A 24,148-nucleotide genomic window follows, 5' to 3' on the forward strand; every position below is an offset into this window, starting at 1 on the left:
TTTGAAGGGGAAGTGGGGGGGAGAAAGAGAGAGACCCTGGAAATAAACTGCAAATAAACTAGCTTTCTACCTTAAAGAAGAAATACATCTGAAAAGCCCTCCAGAAACAATCACTACATGCACAGACTTCTAGACAGCTGTTTTGGTTGTTTTTTTTCATTTTGCTTCAGGTTTTGTTGTTTTTTTTTTTTGCTTCGCAGGGGTGGGAGGGCAGAGGCAAGTCTTTCATAATGCTGTGTCATCATCATCTCCAAAATCTCCCACCAAAAGTGAATGCTTATCTGGTTCATTAAGAACTACGCTGCTCACTGAACGCTTGTCAGAGAAGAGAGAATTTATAGAGGCTCTACTGTAATTGATGATTCGATCCATTAAGCTCAGTTTAGGAGAGCCTGTCCCAGTCTCATCAATTCCAATGTGGACACTGATTTCCGACGGGCTCTTGTGCCTCATTTGGCCACGGGCCCGGAACTCGAGTTTCTCAGAACTTGGTTTCTGGTACCTAAGGAAGGAAAAAACAAAAGATGACAGTAATCTCAGGTTAAAGTAAAGTACACTAAAATATGGAAAGAAACTAGCCTACATGCTATGATCATGCACAAACCAGACACATTTATAATTTGATCGATTATAAGTGACGAAAGTGTCAGATTTTGCAAGGCTACTATACAACCAGAAGCTAGTTCAGTGCTTTTTGGCCAGGACGCAGAAGAACAGGTAAAGCTGACACGCATCACTCAGTATTTAACTGTTTCGGTGGTGCTGAGCATCTGCAAAACATATCGGCAAAACGTACCTACAGAGAGTGGACCAGTGTAGCTACCGTCTACCAACGCTTCTATTCTTCTTCTCCTGAAACCTCGTGTGTTAACTGAATAGCAAAAGCTACCATTGCCACCACAGCGCTACACTACTGCTAACTGCGGAGTAAGGAACAATAACGCAATGACAAATGCAGCAGCTTGGTTTACTTACTGCAACAATCCTCAGTGTCAGTGTGGTCTTTACAGCTGCATTGTCTCAGCAGCCAGCATGTCCTGACAAGATTTCTCACAAACATACAAAGGCCACTAAGGAATTTTCCATTCTGAACACACTTCTGACTTGTACATTTCTCTTCGCATTAGAAATGACATTTTTAAACACTACCGTCTGAAGCGCTTTGGACCAACTAACTCCTCTTCTCAAGCAAGAACAAAACCAATTGCTGCTAAGAACAGACCTGCCTGAACTGTTCTTCAAAAAGCTTTGAAATCTGTCATAGTCCCACACTTATTTTCTGCCACTCAAAGTGAAAGACCTGAGCTTCAAATGCAAATCACAAACCACAAAATTGTTCATACTCACATCTTCAACAGCAAAGAAGAAAGCACAACAGAAACAGAGGAGGCAGCCATTGCTGCAGATCCCATCCAGGGCTGCAAAACCAAACCAATGGGCAGGAAGACCCCTAGAAAAATAAAATAGCAGTAAGTTCAGAGGAGGAACACAGCATTACTCATACATTAACACATACAATTTCACATGGACTGTCTAATTTTAGTTGTATTTCAACGTGTTAATAAGTAGGATTTTAGTTTAGTGTTAAACGACAAATACTTAATACATAAATATTTAATACATAAATATTTGTCTTCTATCTCAGCTAGAACCTACAGGTTAATACAGCCAGACACGTCACGCAGTCTGAAATTCAGAGGTAGGCATGTCTTGCCCGCCTTGCAGTAAACTTCTTGTTCACAGGATCAGGCTCATTCCATAAGCCTTTTATCTTAAAGTTATTTTGATGTGTTGAGCATATCCATAATAGCCATAATGTGGGAGGAGGACAGCTCACAAACGTACCACTGCAACATCCCGAGGCAGAGAACTCTGCACTTCCTGACAGTCAGAAATAAAGAAAATGGATAGTCTTCCACACAACAGTAAATCACTGCAATCTTCTACTCACTAAGCAAAACCTTATTACTGCAGGGAAACATTCACGTACCAGCAGCTATGGGAACTCCAATGAGATTATAAATTAGAGCAAAGACAAAGTTGATCCGGATCCTTTTCACAGTTTTCCTCGATAAATCTATACTTGCTACCACATCCATCAAGTCATCCTGCAAGTTAATATGTTTATTGGATAAGTCAAAGAGAAAAAAAGCATACATGTAGCATCATCATACTCCTGTATGTATGGAGTAACTATATGCTGGATGTAAAAGACTACATGTAGTAAGTATTCTGTAGGATGCTCTAGTTTGTCTGCATAGAGCCCATACAATCAGCGGCAATCTTATTCCAGATGTCATCGTAATCCAAATAAAGTATACAGCACCATACAGTACAGCTCTAGACACTGACCACAATTTCTGTCAAGGTGTTGTTGATACGTAGGAAGAAGTGACTATAGCCTTCGCAGTACTGTGGTATGTTACTGAAATACAGTTTATGTTTGCCAGAATTCAGATCACCTTTTCCTCCTTTACCCACTCTCAAACTTTAATTACCCCAAAATTTGTAGTACCCCAGAAATGGGGAAGTTTCCTTCATAGGATAATTAAATAAACAAACATGATGAAAACGATCTCTTCTCTGCTCCAGTTTTCCCGGCTTATGAAGGTAGTACACCTCAGCAGTGGTCCGAATCATTCAAGACATCCTGGGCCTTCTAATCCCTCTTATCATCTCATTTTAATGAAGCACTCTTACTTCTTACCCTAATTAGGACCACATCAGCTGCCTCAATGGCTACATCAGTACCCGTGCCAATAGCAATTCCCACATTGGCCATAGCAAGAGCTGGGGAGTCATTGATACCATCTCCAACCATGGCCACCCGTCTTCCTTCGTCTTGTAACTGTTTCACTTTGGCTACCTTGTGGGAGGGAAGAACCTCTGCGAACACTTTGGTGATGCCAACCTAAAGAGAGAGAAGGTACAGAACTGTCTTGCAGCTCTTCTACTAGCTATCAAAGCTTCTGCCTTAGTAGTGTGACTAGGAAGGCTGAAACCCATGTTATCACTCATGAGCTAAAGACCAAACCCACCTGATATGAAAATAGCTCTGAATTCAAAGTTGATGCTGCTTCCATTCAAAAAGCTCCTTTCGTTCCCCCCTTATTCTGAATTTGTTTACATTACCATTTTTGACAATAGACCAGTTCTATGCCAGCCACAAGCAATGTCAACATGACACAACATGCTTCCTCTAAGTGGGTTGTAGCAAGCTTCAAACCCAAACACACGTATAACAGCTCACCTGCGAGGCAATAGATCTTGCTGTTTTGCTGTTGTCACCAGTCATTAGGACAACTTCTAATCCCATACTCTTCAAAGTGTAGACTGCCAGCTCAGCTTCTGGTTTCACCGTATCAGCAATAGCTATCAAGCCACAAAGCACTCCTAAAATAACAGAAAGAAAGAATGCGTTTGTAATAAAGATCTTTATTGCTTTAGGGAAAAAACGTATCTTTTTTTTTCCCAGTAAGATCAATTCCAGAAACAGTAATATCGACATTAAAAAGCAGAATGACAACAGGTATCAAGGCAGCAAATGTTTAAGGCAATACAGAGGATGGACTGTCCAACAACAAAAAAATTCCTTTTTTCCTCCTTTCTTCCCCTTTGCTCTCTTTGAAGTCTTTGCATTATGTCCAAGTTTCCTGTCAACTAAGAAAGGCAGGAAGAGGTCTTTCTCATATGAAAGTGTTATAAAACTAGCTAATGATCTCTTTTCATCCCGTTATTATGCTTCAGGTATAACTGCTATGACATTACTACTTATTACTTTTATTTAGTGACAAATCAACCTCTGAATAAAAAGAGAGAGCACTGAATTTACCATCAACAGCTGCTAGAACTGCTGTGCGACCTCTCCGCTCGTGTTCCGTCATGGCTTTATCAACTTCATTTTTAACAAGGAGGCCATTTCTATTCATCCATTCCCGGTTTCCAATGAGAACAGAGTATTTCTGAGAAGTCACAGTAGCTGAAGGAAGAAAACACAATCCTATCATCATATGGATAATCAGGAAGCTTCCCTCCAGCTAATCCTATCCAGGTTCTCCCAGTAGGCACTGAAATACCCTTACAGAGAATCCAAACAGAAAGACTTTCTCAATACTTTCTGCCCTACCAATCTCTTCATGTGTTCTTTAAAAGAAAGACACTAACATTTCTTCAGTAATGGGTAGTTACTACATCAGTGGACCAAGAATCACAGGTCAAAGGACAGTAAAGGACTAAGTCCCTTTCTCAGTGCTTCTAATTTACATGTAACAGCCCAATATAGTTGAAAGATCTAACAGTGAGCTGTTCTTGATTGAAAACCAGTCAATTGTGCAAATATACATAATTTTGGCTAGCAAATGGTAACTTGGGATGAAGCAAAGTAAAATCAGAGAGAACTGAAAGACAATTCCTTTATGATTTTCCAGCCCCATATTCAACATGTAACTTCAAATTGTATTTAATCAAAATGTCCTGAGTGATGTATGAGCATGAAATAAACTAATGACCAACTATTTCACATGTGCTTTGATGCAAGCCCAGTTCTCCAGGGCAGAAAAAAGTGACCTCGCTCTTAAGGATCCAAAAGACACAAAAGCAAAAACTATCCATTTTATTCTATAAACCAGAGTTAGCTTACTTGGTAGTTCAGCATCAATAATCAAAGCAGGCTGCACTGATTCGTCCATATTTTCCTCAATTTTCACAAGTGTCACATTTTTAATATTGTTTTCTTCAACCATTTTATTTTTCCTGTAGAGTAATGCTTCAATATTGGTGACTTTACAACTAATGCCACAGCCTGGAACTACCTGAAAATCTGTACATGTCCCAAGGGTCTCCGAGTCCAGTTCCTAAAGAAAAAGGATGCAAACTGAGAAAATTTCTAAATATATAAAAGCATGCTGCATTTACAAACCCTACAAAACAAAGTGCAGTCAAACTAACTCTAACAGGAGCAGAGACATATTCAATCATCAAAACGTAAGTTTGAGTATCCAGTGCATCTAATACAGTATTAAGTGATTTACGTGGCTCCACAATTTTCAGCTTTCCCAACTGAATACATCAATTACTTTCTAAATAACACAAGGCTATTCATACATATTAAGTACTGAAAGAGAGGTTCTTCCATAACACAAACTACTCTTTTCCTGTATAAATAACTTACCTTTTTGCAGTATTTTGTTATTGCTACTCCAAGAGGATGCTCGCTATTACCCTCCGCAGTCCCCACTATCGCCAGCATTTTATTATGTGGTAGTTGGTTACCCTCCACTAGAAACTTCACCTGCATCACTTCTGGAGTCCCATGAGTAATAGTACCTGTTTTGTCAAATACAACCACCTTTACCTGCAGCAAAACAGGAAGACTTGATTCAATGAACAAAGCTTTAATGTATAGCCTCCTCAGAAAACCACCCGATTTAACCAAACTTACTAACAGGTACTGATCATACATCACTTACCAACATGTACTGAGGTACATGCAATGATCTGCTCAGGCAGCAGTTGGCAAAATGCCACCGATAGACCAGCCTTTAAAGTTCTTGTAACAATAACCCACATTTCTTACCTTATGTGCCATCTCTAATGGCTCTCCTCCTTTGATCAGTATGCCGTTCTGAGCTCCTACTCCAGTACCAACCATCACAGCCGTCGGGGTGGCTAATCCCAGAGAACAGGGGCATGCAATACACAAGACTGTGATAGAGGCTTGGAAAGCAAAGCGGATTATCACTTCGGCTGCAGAAATGCTCTTATTGTAACCCTAGTGACAGAAGTTTATTTTAGTAATAGAAGAAATTGAACAATAGAAACAATGTATTCAACTACACATTGCCTTTGATGTTAAAAAAAAAATAATCTGCAAATATATGAGCTAAAGTATCAATATTAAAAGTAAAGCACAGGCAAATTATGCAAAAGCTAAGATTAATGACTGAATTAACGACTAATTAACTAATGACTAAGTTCTGTTCTATACTGCATATACCTACATTTTCCTAAATAAGGTACCACATGCTATGATGATTCCTTTACACTTTAATGTAATAAAAGATACTCTATCAACAATATATACAATAACAAAGAAAGAGGATATGAAGATTGCTTTTCTGGAAACTAGTAAGTTCTAATCAGAAATAGTCATGAACCAAGAAACCTGTGATCTAAGCAACGCTAAGGTACAAGTTAGGATCCTGATCCTCCTCTGGCATCTGTAATGAAGATGAATTCTACTGATTTCAAAGATGAATTTACACAGAGTTATGCTAGATGCAGAATTGGAGCTTGTGACACAAGGGACTTCTTTTCCCCACAGAGAAGGAATGGAAATTGGGAAATTTTGATGTATAGTATTTCCTTTTTTTTTTTAATTAACTTTTTTTTTAACGCTAACTTTCAGGAGTTGACTAATCACTAGAGATTCTCTTTAAGTATAAATGTAGGAGTGATACAGTGTAAAAATCTATAATATCAAAAATATAATAACAACAGTAACAATAATAACATAATATCTATAGTCAGCAACTGCCCGCAAGGATAATTCAGAAAGGAAACCACCGCAGTCTAATAGACTTGTAGGCTAACTGTTTTTTAAATATTTCAGAAGGTGTTTAAGGAGACTTACTTACCAGAAAGTATTTTTCTACTATTTCAAAATCCACAAATCCAATTATAATCCAGGCAAAAAGGGTAACCACAGAGACAGCCACAATAGAAGGAACGAAGTAGCCACTAAGTTTGTCTGCAAATTGCTGGATAGGAGCCTAGGAAAGAGAAACACGTCAGCTCCAGCAACATTAAGCTTACTCTCTTCTATGCCTTCAGACATAATCACAGCTTCCGTTTGCAGCACATTTGGCATACCACACTTTATAATTACATATTTGCTTAATAAGACGATGAGACTTGGAACAGTCGACTGTATCAAAGTCCTTATTCAGCAAGATACTTCATTATGCAACTGCAATTCAAATCTAAACAATCTTAACCATTCTTCAAATGATTTGGTATGCTGATGCCTAAACGATAAGACAAAAGCCAAATACTTAATTTGATAATACTCTACCTTTGAGGTCTGGGCCTCCTCCACAAGTTTAACAATCTGGGAAAGACAGCTCCGACTCGCCGAAATCAGTAGTGATCCATTCTGATTAATAGAACCTGCAATAACTGTATTGCCAGGTTTTTTAGTTACGGGCATCGCTTCACCTAAGGAAAGGTCAACAGCAGATACTAAGGTATATTTTTCAGCAATATTATAATAGCTACCAACTCCTAATATGCAATTAAAAGAGTGAGGAGAACATCAGCTTCAACTGCCCTTCTTCAGATCAGTAGTGATCCATTCTGATTAATAGAACCTGCAATAACTGTATTGCCAGGTTTTTTAGTTACGGGCATCGCTTCACCTAAGGAAAGGTCAACAGCAGATACTAAGGTATATTTTTCAGCAATATTATAATAGCTACCAACTCCTAATATGCAATTAAAAGAGTGAGGAGAACATCAGCTTCAACTGCCCTTCTTCAGATTCGTTTAAAGGAAAAGAAAAACATTTTTACACTTGCAAAAAGCAAATGCTTACCTGTGATAAGAGATTCGTCTACCATAGAGTGTCCTTCAATAACACGACCATCCACTGGGAATTTGCCTCCTGGGATCACTTTGACAATGTCACCTCGTTGAACCAGTTCGACATCAACTTGCTCTTCACTAGAATTATGTATAGAGTTTTTAATAAGAGATTGTTAACTGAAGTTACCCATGCTAAAGGAGTTGTCACTATACACAAAGCATAATCCCATTGGTTGACGTTAACGCATACAAAAATTGTCAGAAGAAAGGCCATTTTAAAGAGCACTATGATTATTTTATCATAATTTTATTTACTTTCCAGTTGAGAAAATCCACTAATTTTCTTATCACAACAAAAATCAGCAAGATTCCAATATAACAAATCAGAGCAGCGTTAATTTTTCTGCATTTTAACATTTTTAGATTTAGCAACTCTGCCAGCAAATCTGAAGTTACTTGCTTCATAGTTCTACAGAATGGTAACATTTGCATAATAACAAAAAAGGAACAACAGAAAAAGCAAATGACAAAGCAAGATACCTTAAAAGAACGTTATCAGGGCCCAAGGTAACAATAGTAGCTTCAGTAGCTTGTAATGAAATTAGTCTTGCCAGTGCTTCTGATGTTTTACCCTAGAATAATAATTTTCATATTTTTCTGACTATGCTATTGAAAAAAGATTGCTGGGTAAATGACAACTGCATATGTTGCAATTTACCCTATTAAGAAAATACTTTCTGCAAACAGACTTATAGTAAGTCATTTCACATTTTTACTAGTTCAGTTACTGAAGATGATTTTACAACAAAGAAGGTTAAAAGAACCTAACAAAACTTTTTGATGTGATTTTTTTTTTTGGAGGTACGCAACATTCTGAAATGATTCTTGGCATCCTGCACATTGCAGATATCATGGGCTTTTATTTTCCTTACCTTCGCAACATGCTCGAGCCACCGGCCCAATGAGATGAATACAAACAGCATAGGAGGTGTGTCAAAGAAAGTTACAGGGTTTACTTTTGCTTTCTCAGCCATTGCAACTAGAAGAATAACAAACGAGTAGACAAACGCAATGGAGGTTGCCAAAACGATGAGCACATCCATATTTGCAGTTCTGTGCTTCAGTGCTTTGTATGCCTGTATATAGAAGTGCCAGCCTCCAAACATCTGTAATAAGAGCATCAGTTGTATTTTATACACACGTTTGTAACGCACAGCACCAGCATTTCCATAAAAGAGAGGGAGACACCCATTTTATTTGTGTTATATGCCTTCTCCGTCTCTTCCTGAACAAAATCCCAGCTCTAGCCGAGGGCTATGATCTCTACCACAGTACTCTCAGGTCTTCTCACCTCCACGCAGTTCCACCAGCTCCTGCCTGCGCCCACCAGTGCAGCTAGGCAGGCTGCCTCAGATGCTGCCTGGCTGCATAGCACCTCTACACTGATCAGCCTGCCCCTAACAGCCCCTAGCACCACTTATTTTGGCAACAGCAGAAGCACATAACAGCCTCAAAAGCATTTTGAATCAGCATAATTACAGTCACTTTTCAAATTTAATTTCTTCATCGCCTTCCATTTTGAGTGCTTAAGCACAACAAACTAGGAGTTGCCATATTCCCACTTACCTGTACAGGGACACAGAGTAAAAACGACAGAAAATTCATAACAGACAATCCTGGTAGGAGCTGGTATTCCAGGATCATAGAGGAGTGAAGGGCCTCCATTTCCTTATCGCTCATGTTGTGATGTGCGTGAGCATCTGAAAGCTGACTGTCCATAACCATCATGTAAATCATCAGCCCCATGACAGGAATACAGAAAACGAGACTCACAACAAAAGACCTTTTCCACCTCAGATTTAAAAAAAAAAAGAAGAAAAAAAATTTGCTTTTGCAGTCAAGTGCTGGATAACATTTTAGCTAGCAAGGCTGCACAGTCACAAAAAAAAAATTCATAACTTTACTGTTGATTAAAAAAGAAGAATCAAAGATATTTATAGAATCTAAGTATGTTGAGGAATACTTACTGCCTTATTTCCTGTTTGTGATCTAGATGACTAGCAGATCTATCTTTTTTGACTAACGAAGTAGTAAAACCTAAATCCTAAGGAAAAAAGCATAATAATAAAAAAAACCAGTCGATTTTTAAAGACACATTGTGGTCCTATAAAGTTATTGCCAGATTATTGATGGTGCCAGCCTTACATTTGATTTACTTTATTAACATTTCTGACATGATTGTTACTAATTCTTAGTTACCTTGCAAAGACAGAAAAGCAATCTGATGTAGAAATCAACCTTTCTAGAACATTAAAATGCTATTCTAAAATGTGGCTTTCCAAAATGGTTACTCCTGAAGCACAGAAGAAGAGAAACTGAGGGAGAAAACCAAGAAACTTATTTCACCTCTCTCCTGCTACAGTACTCATGGATGTGCTTGGTTTTTCTGCAAACCTATAGCTGGTATCTTCAACTCTACCATAGCCTGGCCTTCCTAGTATTTCTGTTCAAAAACTTACGCAAAGTCATAATAGAGTTTTGCTTTTGAGCCAGAACACACATATTATCTGCAGAAACCTGCACTAAGAAGATAGCAGATGGAAAAAGAGAGGCAGCTTTTTCCTTTAATAGTCTTCCCTTCTCTTTTGTTTCTGGGGTATGTAATGCTTCAAAGGACACTGGATATTTTATGAGACTTGGTGCCTTCATGAAACTTACCTTTATCACTTGTATAACATCTCGAGGACCTATAATCTCAGGATCATATTTAATGTGTGCTTTGTTGGTTGCAAGAGCTACCGAGCAGTACAAAACACCATTAGTCTTCATGAGGGTGGATTCTATTTTGTGTACACAAGAAGCACATGTCATTCCTCTCACCTGTAAAATAAAGGTTCCTTCCTGTTATCAAAACCACAGGTTACTCGGTAACTGCATCTTAAAAAGTAGGAAAAGAAAAAGTGCTTATGACTATCCTGAATTACTTATTGCATATTTCTGGGCTTTGAAGCAGTGAGATGGAGCTCTCTAATTAAGGATGAGATCACTATAGAGGAAGCATAGCATAGAGACAAGGTTATGAAGCTCTGCTAAAGCTCTGCTGGCTCCTCAAGCTCAGAGCTGGGGTTCACTGAGCTAGACTTAGCTACAAGGGGGGGTGGGGAAGGGGAGAGAGAGAGGGAAATTCCTGCAATAAGCAGGGTAATCAAAAAAACCACAGGAATATTTCTCCGACTTCAGTGTGGTAGTGAGCCAGCAGTTTGCAGGAAAGATATAGTTTGCAATACATACCTGATGTACTCTCAGACTTTATTTTTTGTAAATTAAGCTCTACTATATGATTAACACTTTAGGAAGTGGATGCTTACACAAGCACATCCAACAGATAAAAGTAATAAAGACAGGGGTGGTTGGTTTTAATTACTAGCTTACAACAAGTTCCAGAATTCCATCTCCTTCACCACAGTTTTCCATCACGGTAGCTCCAAATCCCAGTTCTCGTATGAGCTCTGCAATAGCTGAAGGGTGTATGACAGCAGGATTATACCTCACTTCTGCCTTTCCTGCCATTAGGGCAACAAGTATTGAATGTATTCCTAGAAAACAAAATGTGTGAATAGCAGATCATGTTTAAGAAAAACACTGCATGTGCATGATGGCACAATAGCAATTTATTGAAATTGAGAAAGCTACCATATTGTAGGTACATATAAAGAAAAACATCATCATTTTTGGAACATACATCAACAATGTAACAGAAGCATCTAAGTGTAGGTGTGACGGATGAAAGTATTACTCCACACAAGTTGCATATTTTTAACTAATTACAAACATTCAATCTATGCTATATGAAGAGATGATCTATTTTTACTTAAAAGAAGTTCTAAAAATACAGTTCTGCATCTTTTACTGATCTGCATTTAGCATTTCTAAAAGCCTTTTCTTCAAAAAAGAACATGCATGAGAAAGGATTGCACATTGTTAGATCTACCCTACCATACACTAAGTGAAAAGGATTTGGATTGACCCATTTTCTAGGATGAAAAAATAATTCCAGGTTAACTTGGAACACATTCATCTTGATCAATTAAACACAGTCTACATTAACGACTTTTCATTACATCAGAGTCATGGAACTATTTGTTCCTGCAAATATAATCATCATGCTGACAGGAGACAGACATAGTTGTCCTGACTCACAGAGCTAAAATTAACTTATGTCTCTTTAATCCATATTAATACTGTCCCTCTCTAATAGCTCCCTTTCTAATACAGGCATGTATACTTCTGCCTCTAAGTTGCAGACCTGGGCACGTCCCTCCAGTAGAAAAGATATATTTTAGTTTCAAAAGGATCTGTATGTACTTGATCCCTATATCCTCTTCGGAGCACTCCAAGTCCTGCTTTTGCAAAAGCGGTCTCTAGCCAGCATGCCCACAAAGCAGCACGAATGACATTGTTTTCATCCTATGAACCAACAGTGAGCAGACTACGTTCTCACCCATGAACACACCAGCAATGGTACTTCTCTTGACGACCCACACATTAAAAATGCTGTACAAAACCTAGATGGATTCTCTAAAAGAAACGCTTAGAAATTTAACAGATTACACTGACATATATCTTACCGTCTTCTCTTCTCAGATTTCTCTCAATGTTGGCTACACATGAAGCACATGTCATTCCTGTGACTTGGACATAGCACTTTGATATACTCTTTATCTCTTTCCTAGCAAGGTGGGTTGGTGACACTTTGGAGGGATGCTCGGTTTTGTGAGATTCCAGCTGCACTTCAGGGGAGGGCTGAGCTATTGCCACAGGTAGTTCTGCCTTTGCTGAAAAGGAGATTGCAATTCATGACATTATGAATCGCCATTGCAATGAGGTATGAGCTGGTACTACACTAGCCATAAATACATGTTGCTGTAAACTTAGACCAAAAAATGGTAATTGTACATGCCTTGTCAATCAGATTCATCCATCCATCTGTCAATTAAGACTAAGCAAAAGAAAACAGGACAAAGGGTTGGGCCACTGATTTACTTACTCTTTCGTTACAGTTTTTCGTTTTGCCTTTCCTCATTGTATTTGTCTGTTCTGTTGCACATCCTTTGTCCTCTTCTGTCGGTTGTAAGCTAAACCTCTGCATTGCAACCTTAGTTTTACACACAATTTTTATTGACTTTACCTGGGGCACAAAGCTAAATTTGTAAGCAAGTGCATGTTTCATAAGTGAAGTCGGCGTTTTCAACCTTAGAGAAGGGCTCTCAAACTACAGACAACTGCTTCTTACAGCAGTTCAGGAGACGCTATGTTTATGCAGGAGCAGCATGAAAGGAATTAAATGGGAGCACCTGACCAATTCTTCAGTTATTGCCATAAAATAGCTCATGTATTGCATTCCTCAAAATTTAATCTTACTGAATCAAGCAATGGAGCTTTCCTGTCCCCTCAGGAAGCCTCTCTTCCTATCAATATTCACCTGTATTCTCACTTTAAGTCTTCTGCATTCTACTATCTAGCCATCTGCTCCCACTGCACAATTACTTTTTGTGTACCAGTCATCACAGTAAGCATCTGTACTGGTTTTGGCTGGGACAGGGTTAATTTTCTTCACAGTAGCTCATATGGTGCTGTCTTTTGGATCTGTGACCAAACAATGTTGATAACACAGGGATGTTTTAGTTATTGCTGAGCAGTGCTTACACAGCACCAACTGCCTTTTCTGTTTCTCACGCTGCCCCACCAGCAAGCAGGCTGGGGGTGCACAAGAAGTTGGGAGGGGACACAGCTGGGACAGCTCACCCCAACTGTCCAAAGGGATATTCCATACCATACGATGGCGTGCTCAGCTGGTGGAAGGAAGAGGAAAGGGGGATGTTCAGAGTAATGGCATTTGTCTTCCCAAGTAACTGTTATACATGATGAAACCCTGCTTTCCTGGAGATGGCTGAACACCTGCCTGCCGATGTGAAGTAATGAATTAATTCCTTGCTTTGCTTGCATGCGCAACTTTTACTTTACCTATTAAACCATCTTTATCTCAATCCACAAGTTTTCGCTCTTTTACCTTTCTCTTCCCCATCCCACTGTAGGGGAGTGAGCGAGTGGCTGGGTGGTGCTTAGCTGCCTACCAGGGTTATCTCACAACAGCATCATTTTAACTTCCTCAGTGATGTCCACACTCTTCAGATTCTTGTCACTCCTCAGTGACACCTGAGCCTGATTAAATATCCCTTCACTAATTACTCCATGGGAGCCAAGTCTTCGATAATTTGCTATTAAAGAAACTTCAGCACAGCAATCCGTAATATTCTTCGCAGCTAGTGAAGCTCCAATTCCATATTCATGCCATGAATATTATACAGTAGCAAACTGGAGCACCATTCGAACATCAGTATTTATCCGACATATTTATATTTCCAGATATCAGTCATTTTTAATTAATCTGATGTATTAAAGGAAGTGCACGTATATTTAATTATCTCATTGACAGTGAAGATATAAAGCTTCTCTTGGCAAGCACAAAGTAAAGTATATGTCAACTGCTAAATTTCATCTTGGGTGGTACCAAATCCTAAACAGAACTGCACAATCCTTTTAAATTTAGAAGTTTAATATGTCATTACCTGATAAAGATGCATCAAATCCCATATCCTCTATTGAGGATCGCAAGTCTTCCGGGCATGTTTGCAGAGGGTCGTATTCTATAGTCCCATTACGATTTGTGAGAGAGACATGAATAGATTTTACACCCGCCTTTTGGGATACGACTCCCTCAATGGACCGCACACAAGAGTTGCAAGTCATTCCCTCGATATTTATCACAACAACTTGAGTAAGTGGCTGGCTAGTATCCTTCACAGCTGGATGAGGAGTCTTCAGTGGAGATGCCAGCGTGGGGAAAAGTGCTACACTTTCATATTCATCAGGAAGGCTGACTTTAAACGTCTCTGGAGACACTGCCTCTATGGCTTTTCTCAGTACGTCTATGCCAATTAAGTTTGGATTATAGTTTATAATAGCAGATTTCTTCTCTAATGAAACAACTATACTTGTTACTGATGGGAGTGCTGATATAGTACTCTGAATATTGAGGACACATGACCTGCAGTGCATGCCCTCAATTCTGAAGACAATTGTCTTTGTATCATTCACATTCCAGTTTTCTTTCACTGCTGTCTCAGAGCCTTTGGTCTGAGTATTCCTCAACCTTTCCAGGTCAATAGCACTGAGCTTGAGGGGTCTAGGCTGCTTTTTGAAAGACGCTGTGAAACCCGCAGCTTCAATTTCATGTTTTATTTCTTCTGCTGTAATTAGATGAGGCTGGTAGACAACAACAGCTTCCTGATTGTCCAGGGACACTGAAAATTAATCAATAAAAATAAGTGTGCATTACTGCCCTAAGCATGGTAAGCACGCTGCCCTAAGAGCAACAGATCTTGTCAAAGCTTTCCAAGAATGCTTTAAATGCTCAGAAGTTAACTGCAATGGAAAGGAGATTTAATTGGTTTGGTAAATATCAAACAATTTAGTTCTTCAACCATTTTTTGTCTAGTGCTACAACAATTTTCAACTCCTCTCTTCCTCAATTTTTTGCTCCTTCCCCAGGACTTTCACAAATAGCATTACTATTTCTTACTAAATTTAACCTTTTATTAGGGGTCTGTGGCAATACATTTCTGCCAAAGCTATTTATACAGATAATTTTGTCTTGCCTTTTGTATACAATCACATATATGCCAATATCAATTTTTAATTGAACAGAAAATGTAAATTAATTACAAATCAAAAAAAGACATCTGTAACTGGTAATAAAATTATAGAACATGACTACTCCAGGCTCCCTACCAAAATACAAAGCAACCACTGAATACTGTCACACGTGTAACAGCAACAGCCTCACCACAATTTGGGCCCCCTTCTTCACTTCTAGTCCAAATTAAACACGTAACTAAATACCTGGTACCACAAAGAGTAACTGTCACACTAAGCTATCTAATCTAAACCCAAGACATCTCCACAATGCTATCAGAGAACAGCATAGTCAACTTCAATTTACATAAAAATACACTAAGGTTTTACCTTTAATCCGCTGAATTCCTTGCAGTTTGCCAATCTTCCCCTCAATGGTGCTGGTGCAGGAATGACAGGTCATTCCCTCTACTTTCAGGCGCAGCACAACGCTACTTGCTTGAGACCAGCTGGAATCTTCACAAGTTCCAGGTGTTACCTCTGGTGCCAAGATATTTAAATCTACTCCTGGAACCATTTGGATAATCTGCTTGCCATTTATAATGGAAGAAATGAAAGTCACCACTGCAGTTTTTTGATTGGAGGACATTTTAACATCCACGATACCTTTGTTCTTTAGTAGCATACTACAAATCTGTTTAGATGTTAGAGCTGACTGAGTAGGAATTGCAAGAAAAATAGTGTCAAGTAAAACAGGTTGTGGGTTTGAATCAGCTAATGTAGCATCAAATCCCATGTCATATATTGCTTCCTGCAGTGTTGCTGGAGTCTGCAGTTTTGAGTCATAAACGACGACTGCATTCTTATCCTCTAGAGATACCTTGCAAGGGAAGAAAAACAAGACAATTTAGCAAACTGCAATACTAAGAGATGAGAACTAATACCCTGCATGGGACTAGATATAGCTTTTATTGCATATGTTAGTAATACTTGTCCAGTATAATTTTATCCATCACTACTCACCTTGAAGAGTAAAGCCATTATCAATAGCCACCATAAAGTAACTTCTGCTCATCTGTGCAACAACACAGCTAGAAAGAACAGATTTTTTTTTCCCTACCAGTTTCAGAATACTTTACAAGTCTGTCCAGCCACTTTTACTTATGACATCCAGACAGCATCGACGCATTTAATGAAACTTCCAGAGCCAAAGTCTCTTGAATTATGAAGACTAACCCAATTCGATCCCAAAAGCAAAACAGCCCACAGAAAAAATTCTGATCACATGTACAATTCTGCAATTGGTAGTAATTAGCCTTAGGCTACAAGGATGGAAAAAAACACTCTTTGAAAAAACCCACAGATTTAAGTAGCAATGAAAGAAGCCCAGTATTTCTAGGCATCTTAGGCACAGGCTGTCAACTCGCCATGAGCAATAAAGTGCATCAGACTTCACAGAACAAAATTCAGTTTCGAAATTTGATATATGACAAACATTAAAGAAGCTGTTTTTCCTCTCTCGGTACATTTTGGTGTAATCAGAGGCGTCCTGATTTGGTACTAACCTTTCACATCAGATAGTACAAATATCCTCAATTTAATTTGCTCCCAACTGATGATATATCAAACACAATTATTGCAGTTTCCAAGAGGGAAAGCCGATGCCTGCCAGAGGCCCAACGCATTATCATTCAATTCTATCTTTCCTCTGGGCAAAAGTACAATCTAAAGACCACGGTCATGATTAAATTACACCAGTTAAATCATTTTAAGAACCACCTTTCTTCATTTTTGTCCCAATTAGGGCCTTAGCAGAATTAACAACATGGACATTTATTGGTTTCATTGCAGTTGGAGGCAAAATAACCTAAATGCAGCTCTTCTGTATTAGCTATCTAATATTCATCTCCCTTGCTGACCTAATTAATAATCACTAAACAAAACCCTGTTTTACTGTTCTCAGAGATTTTTCTGAAACAAATGATCTGACTAAACTGAAGTTCTGATGCTGTAATGAGGATAATTACTAAATATGACCTCTTAAAGTTTCTTATAGTCCTGTTCTACTCAGGCTAAGTTTTCGTAATATATTTTCTTGCCAAGAGTAATTTTAGAAATAGTATTCAGCCTTGGGATAAGGTATTTACCTTGAAACCTAAATACAAAACTCGTAATACTGTCCTTTTAGAAACCTTCTTAATTCCTTATGTAAAAGACACTATGGGATGCACATTGTCTCCAATCAAGTTAAAGTATAAATCTCTCCTCCTCCTATCTCAAGTCATCTGTATATTCTCAGAAATTAGCTGAAACAATCAAAATACAAGGGTGACGAGATTAAATCTTTTGCTAGAATAAGGGAGAAAGGGAGGATTCTGAAGGCAGATTATTTGGGGCTATTATTTTTACAGGCTGCTTTTAGCCTTCATTTGACTTCATGCTTGCGGATACCTAGTGGTTTATTTGACCATACCATGCCACAGATGTTAACAGCAGTATCCCTATTTCTAAAGCGGTCTGTTCAGCGATCCAAGGTTCTGGTGTCAGAGCATAGCCTTGTATCATGTTAAAGCTCCATTAAAGTTGAAGGAAGATGAAAAATGATGCATCTTGTAAATATTGCTGCTGTTCACCAAAACTTCTGTGTGTACATGAATGTCTACTTCAGGCAAAAGGAAACTGTACTAACTAGTGCATCATTTGCCTTTGTACAGAATGGTGAAACCACAATAAGCCCTTCAAAATCATGTACAGGTAACAATCACATGCCCCCCAAATTAAGACAGTGGACCCTATTCTGGGAAGGAAAGCGTTTATCTAAGACATATCCACTAAAATAGAAATTATCTTTTGATGAAACCAGGAAGATAATATTTTCTTTAGAGCAAGATCAACCACTACAGATGTTACAGCATGATTTCAGAACCTAAATACTAAGTAATTAAACTTAGCAATTTTCTGTTGCTGCTGTTGTTAGGACTGTTCTTTCTAGCACAAATTAGGTCATAAAACTAATAGGAATCTCCCAGCTTTTAAATTGTTTCCGTTATTAAAACTACTGTAAAATGATGCATTGTGTAGGAATAATCAGTTCACCCTGGAATACTCAACAGTCCAATATTTTGCCCATGACAGAAAAAATACTAATAAAATATTGATATCTCCTCTGAGCTAAGGAAAAAAAAAAATTAAAATCAAGTCAGATGAGGGAAGTCTGGATTAAGGGCAAACCAAGTAGCTCTGTTAACGGCTCAAGGCTACAGTTCTGCTGCTCTTTCTCTCATTTCCTCACGGACAGTACAAAGGAAAGGAAACTTCTAATGCTTGAAAGAGCTAGCAAGACTTTGCTTTGTCACCTGGATTACCTGCTACTCTTATTTCACGAACCACAACAAAACAGCTTTATTTTTCATGGTGAGTCAACTACCACGTGATTAACTGACACCTCAAGCCCACAAATGGTTTTGAACCTGTGCAAGTGACCTCTGTGTACTATCAGTTTGAAAGGAAAGGCCTGGAGGCTTGCAAGCAAATCCTGACTTTTATTCAGTATAAGGGACAAGGACAGCTTGCTTTTTTCACCAGTGTAAGTTCTAGGGCTTTTGCTTTATCTTATTTAAAAATTTCCTGTTCTTGCTTTTTTTTTTTTTTTTACTTTTTTCTCATTATTTCACAATACTGAATTAACTGTAAAGCAGAAAATTACTTAAGAGAAACAAATAATGACTTAGCTCCCACTGCAGTAAGCACTTGTTTTTCCTCTTATATCAGAAATACACTAATGCACTTCTAACATCAGCTTCCCATGAAACGTACAGAATACTCATTCCACATATTTTCCTCCATTCGTGCATACTTTATCAGGGTTTCTTATATAAGAACAAAGCTTTGTAAGAAATAGCAATAGTGTTACTTACTTTAATGTTATGGATACCATTCATCTTCCCGACATGCTGTTCAATGGTTTGAACACAGGAATTGCATGTCATCCCCTCCACACTGATAACTATGGATTTTGCCTCCATTGTGGAATTCTACTCAAGTCTTCTCATTGCTGTTGGCCAAAAACAATTAAGACATCTGTTCTTAAATCATTTCACAAAGATTGAAATCAAAACAGGGATTTAACAGATGATCTACTTAGCCACATGTAACTCTAGTAGATGTCAAAATCTGAGCAAAGCTGAACAGGAAGGAGAACTTCAGATATTTATTCCTATGAATTTTCAAAAAGGGAACGTGTTCAGACATTTATTATTTGATTTGTGTTACAATCGAGATAATTTAACCGCATGCAGCAAGCTGTGATTCACTGGTGTGTGAGATGAAACTACAGGGAGAAGCAAGTGAGAAAGAGAGAGACACCAGCTTTTGGAGTGCTAGAACAATAGAGGACGGCATGTAAGCCATAGTGGCACAGGTGATGATCATATTTTTCCACATTTATATCTCATATATTATCCTACACTAGCAAAAACAAGTGACACTGAAATTAGCCCTAGGAAGCAAATCAAGCTTTTTCCACATCTCATTCAGGAACGTCTAATTTCTGCTCCTCTGAAGATTATGATTATTATTTTTGCTCATAAAAACAAGCCCAGAAAAAAAACAACTGAACTTAAATGAAATTAATTTGTAGAAATAATGGCTAATGCAAAGGACTTCTTTTGTCCAATGCATAAACTGCTAAGTAACAGAGGAGAAAAGAGGGCAAAAGAAGTGATCTCCAGATTTTTTTTTTTTTTTTTAAGCTTTTGAAAATTTGCATTATTTTTTCCAATGGCAGAGAGGTTTAGTGACCAGGAAAATGATCACAGTCAACTGCTTCATGTTTGGCTGCAGTGAAAGCAACAGCAAATTTTGATGATTAACTGAACAGCTAAAGTTAAGCACAGGCTTAATTCTGGTTTTTACCCTGGGGACTTACCTGGGAAAACTAAATTACATTAAGTATTAACAATGTTTAATAAAATTAATTTTCTTGCTCCTTGGTTACATTTCAGAACTGTTCCCTGATATAGAAGGCCTGAAAGTTTCTGGTTTTGCTTTGAGACATGCTACAAACCATGTAAGAATACAAGGATATTTCATCATAGAAACAGGTTTACCTCATTGACGCACAAAACTAAATGCTGAAGCTTAATCAACAAGAAGTAAAGACAGTATAAACCTCTGAATTAGTGAAGTTTCCAACAGATGAAATACATATTTTTCCTTTAACTGCATTTTGTGTGAAGAGCAAGGAACACATTGCAAATTTCAGTCAGCCACTAATCTGTGGGAGAATTTAACTACAATTTCTAGGTCAGAAAAGAAAAAAAAAGTTTAACTATGTAAACAACATGAAAGATAGTCAAGAAGTTGATTTTAAAGATTTATTTTCCTAATGCATCTCCTAGAAATCCTCAAATGACCAGCTAATTTATCTAAACTGTGGCATAAACCTTCATATCCTGATAGGCAGTAAGAGTTTTGTTCAAGAACTATGCAGTAAATTACTAAACAAACCAAGAATTAGCGCACATTAATGATAAGCATGGCTAACGGACAGGAATGCTCGGCAAGGCATAAAGGAAACCTCATAGCCACAAGGACTTTGAACACCTGTATGCAACAACGTAGGAACCTTTTTCACTGACATGCGTGGAGAGCGTGAGCAGCACCCCCACAGATATTTAAATCTGATCGGAACCTTGAACAATCTGTGACATCTGACTTTCCTGAAAGGCATCAAGAACTTACTCTGAATGTATCATAAAGCGCTAACGCTTCATCCTTCCATCCCAATCATGGATGAAGTTAGGAAGCACAAGGGCTGCAAGCACAACTCGAGACGGTCGGCGGCTGTGGGATCAGAATCAAAAGCCGCATCCTGCCCTCGTCCTGCGTCTGGATGCAAGCGTGGGTGCACGCATGACACACTGCAGCATGATGTGGTCCCAGTGCCAGGAGACAGAGGAGAGAGCTCCCACAAAGTGGGGCCTCAGGCAGCGAGAGCTTTGATTATTGCTAAGGCTGGCCAAGAAAATAGCATTAACACTTGCACTGGCTGTACTAACCGGGTGCTGCTGCCTCAGAAGATAAAACAGCAGCAGTAAGTTGCCATTAGTAAAGAAGGCATCATATTATGCTATAGTCAGTAGAAAACAGTGACAATAACTCATCCCTGGTAAGAACAAATATGACAACTCTACCTGAAGAGTTATTACAGATCTCACTTCTCGCCTGTTCTTAGAAGATCTGAGTTATTAGAAATACACACACAAATATTTGTATGTAAATATTCACATATCACAGACATATAGAACTGTCACCTGACACAAGAGAGAATTATGAATCGGCAGAAGAGTATATTTTAAGCAAACTTCATATGGTAGGTCCTTTCTCCGGCTCATCTGCACACTTAGAGGTACAAGATATTTTTAAAAACACTATAAAGCTACCCAAAAAAATACATGCTTTCATGATATGATATTGAAATACGACCCTTACTGATTACCTCAGTTCCTCCATAAGGAATGCTCAGTCCACATAGAGCAAAGAAAGACGTAACTGTAACGCCACAGTCAGGGAGCAATGAATATTCCCACAAGGCTGAAGTACAAATAAAGTTTCGAAAAGTACTTGATTTACAGTGTGTTTTGTGAGCACAACCAGACACATACAACTAACTAAAATGAGACACAATAGTCTATCACAGAGTCAATCTGTCCTTTAGTAAGGTTTGGATATAAGTGAAATTTAAAAGCATTTCAGGTACAGGATCAACTTGAACTGCCCTGACAACTGCGCTATTACTGTATTTTGGAAAACGATATAAAGTAATGAAATACTTTGGCTGTGAGCTGCTATCTAAAATAATCAAAGGTTGGCAAGATGCTGCCTTGGATGAGAGTTGGGGTAGAGCTGTACGCCAGTCTCAGAAAGTCTGCTGAGCTCCGGGCTGTCTTGCCTGTTATTTGGTTTAAGAGACTCAAGCTACAGTACAATAATATCCATTGTTACAAGAAACTAGGATACAGCGTAAAAGTCTTTTCTATAAGTCATATGTCAAACAGCAGCCACACATGTAACATGGTGCACTACTACTATTACAATGATTATAGTAGCCATCAGCACTGCTAGTGAATGCCCACCAATGCATTAACAAAAATTAACTGCTTATATATGTAAAAATAACGTTATACTTTTTTTTTTTTTTACATCTACTATTACCATAATTTGTTATGGACAAAGTATTTCCTCCATTTTCTCAGTTTGTTTCCTTGCCCTTCTGCTGTTCATTTCACATATAATCACTTCCACCATTTTTTACACAGCCTCATGTTTTCCTACTTAAAAGGTAGCATGTGGAAAGAGAGACAGGAATTATTAGAGCTATTCTGCCTTAGTGGTCTAATTAACTAAATAAAGTTCGTAAAGTAACTTCAAATATGATGGATGATATTTACAGAAGTGGAAGAAAATACTCTGATTGCAGTAATTCAGGACCACTTATAAAGCGTGTTAGAATCCTGTTACATCAATAGAATGTCCCGATTATGTTTCAAGTGTATGCTTCATAGACACAATCTTTCCTTTAAAATAAAACACACCATCTGCTATTTGTGTTTGGATTTAAATAATAAATCAAAAGCAATCAAGCTTCAATCATTCCACTGCCCCAAGAAGGATTTTTTGTTGGGTTGGTGAGTTTTTTTAAAGACTGCTCTTCTAGGACCAAGTGATCAGGGCCCCGTGGCGTTAGGTATTGTATAAACACAGTGGAGAAAATCCTTTCTGGAAGAGATTGTAATTCAAACATGCAAAAAGCATAAAGGCATAAGAGAAAAAGAATTTTTTTTTTTTTTTTTTTTTACCCCTCAAGGCCCCAAAGTACTAGGACTGAATCCAAACTTTCCATCATAGAATTTATCTGTTGGATCAAACTGTCTCTTTTTTTTTTTCTGACTTTTAATTAAGAAACGCTACTGGATCTATATGATATATGCATCATTAACAGCTCTCTGTTGGTAGGGAAGACGATAAACAAGGATTTTTATTTGCTTTCAACGTTGCAAGTTGCTAACAGTTTTCATGCCACTTTTAAAAACAGGCTGTTCTCTAAAAAATGAGATGTATCCAAATCGAAAAGTAGAAAATGAGCCATTTGTAAGCAATACTGTCTCTTCACATCAGTTACACTGTATTCTTGACATTGAATTGAGAAACAGCACATTCACAATCTCAGTTTTTTGTACAGCCTTACTGAGATTTCTGAAGGCCAAACTGTCTGGATTTCCAGTGCTCCTGATGCTTTAAAGGGATCTTGTTCTCAGAAGAAAGTATAGGCTTAATACATAGTGACTGTAAGTATACACGCATCCTTTTCCCTCCTCTTACAAAATGGCCAGGGCAACAAGTTAAATTTAAAAGCTAACACATGCTTTCATCTGAGACAGTATTCTACCTTGTTATATTCTATTTCATTTCTAACGCTCTGCCTCCCTTACGAGTGCTTCCTGGTAGAAATACTCTGGCTGAGACTTAAAAGAAATATTTTTGTCATAATTTCCTCCTTCTGACAATATTAAATTAAGAAAAATTCATGACTAAGCAGCCTGAAAAATGTATGTTACACCAATATATTATGACTAGATGCACACAAGACGTGTACAAATATTGACAATTTAATCTTAGTTCTCCTTATATGTGTTAATATTTTACCAAGTTCACATGAAAATGGATGCAGAAGTCAAAAGATCTGCATGAGGCTGTGTAGCAATCCGTGTATACTACTGCGATGGCTTGAATTTGGAACACCCTGTTTCCTCACTCTTGCCATCCATCGCTATATATCTCTGTTTTCTCCCCCCATTTAAAATTTTTTTTT

General features: G+C 38.1%; 1 protein-coding gene across 1 annotated transcript; it reads right to left on the reverse strand.

Annotated features, from left to right (window-relative positions):
• Positions 1 to 219: 219 nt before the first annotated feature.
• ATP7A (ATPase, Cu++ transporting, alpha polypeptide) lies at positions 220 to 19,301 on the reverse strand. The gene is made up of 22 exons (XM_009582115.1): positions 19,194 to 19,301; positions 15,667 to 16,156; positions 14,211 to 14,945; positions 12,210 to 12,416; positions 11,014 to 11,177; positions 10,300 to 10,461; positions 9,609 to 9,685; positions 9,208 to 9,433; positions 8,514 to 8,747; positions 8,122 to 8,213; positions 7,592 to 7,719; positions 7,073 to 7,215; positions 6,636 to 6,770; positions 5,576 to 5,770; positions 5,171 to 5,353; positions 4,640 to 4,853; positions 3,833 to 3,979; positions 3,251 to 3,393; positions 2,708 to 2,911; positions 1,991 to 2,108; positions 1,348 to 1,450; positions 220 to 502 (listed from the first exon to the last, which is right to left on the reverse strand). The coding sequence occupies exons 1-22, from the start codon at positions 19,299 to 19,301 to the stop codon at positions 226 to 228; spliced, it is 4,485 nt and encodes a 1,494-aa protein (XP_009580410.1). The 3' UTR covers positions 220 to 225.
• Positions 19,302 to 24,148: the final 4,847 nt, after the last annotated feature.

The sequence above is a fragment of the Fulmarus glacialis genome, unplaced genomic scaffold, assembly GCF_000690835.1.
Source record: "Fulmarus glacialis isolate BGI_N327 unplaced genomic scaffold, ASM69083v1 scaffold6950, whole genome shotgun sequence".
NCBI classification, from domain to species: domain Eukaryota; kingdom Metazoa; phylum Chordata; class Aves; order Procellariiformes; family Procellariidae; genus Fulmarus; species Fulmarus glacialis.

What these genes read in the sequence shown, in the direction of transcription:
- ATP7A (XM_009582115.1), bottom strand. Translation starts at nt 19,301, where the DNA reads ATGGAGGCAAAATCCATAGTTATCAGTGTGGAGGGGATGACATGCAAT. An exon ending in CATTAGAGATGGCACATAAG is followed by an intron (nt 5,354 to 5,575) that starts GTAAGAAATGTG and finishes GTTTTGCTGCAG; the next exon opens with GTAAAGGTGGTTGTATTTGA. An exon ending in TATTGATGCTGAACTACCAA is followed by an intron (nt 3,980 to 4,639) that starts GTAAGCTAACTC and finishes TTCTTCCTTCAG; the next exon opens with CTACTGTGACTTCTCAGAAA.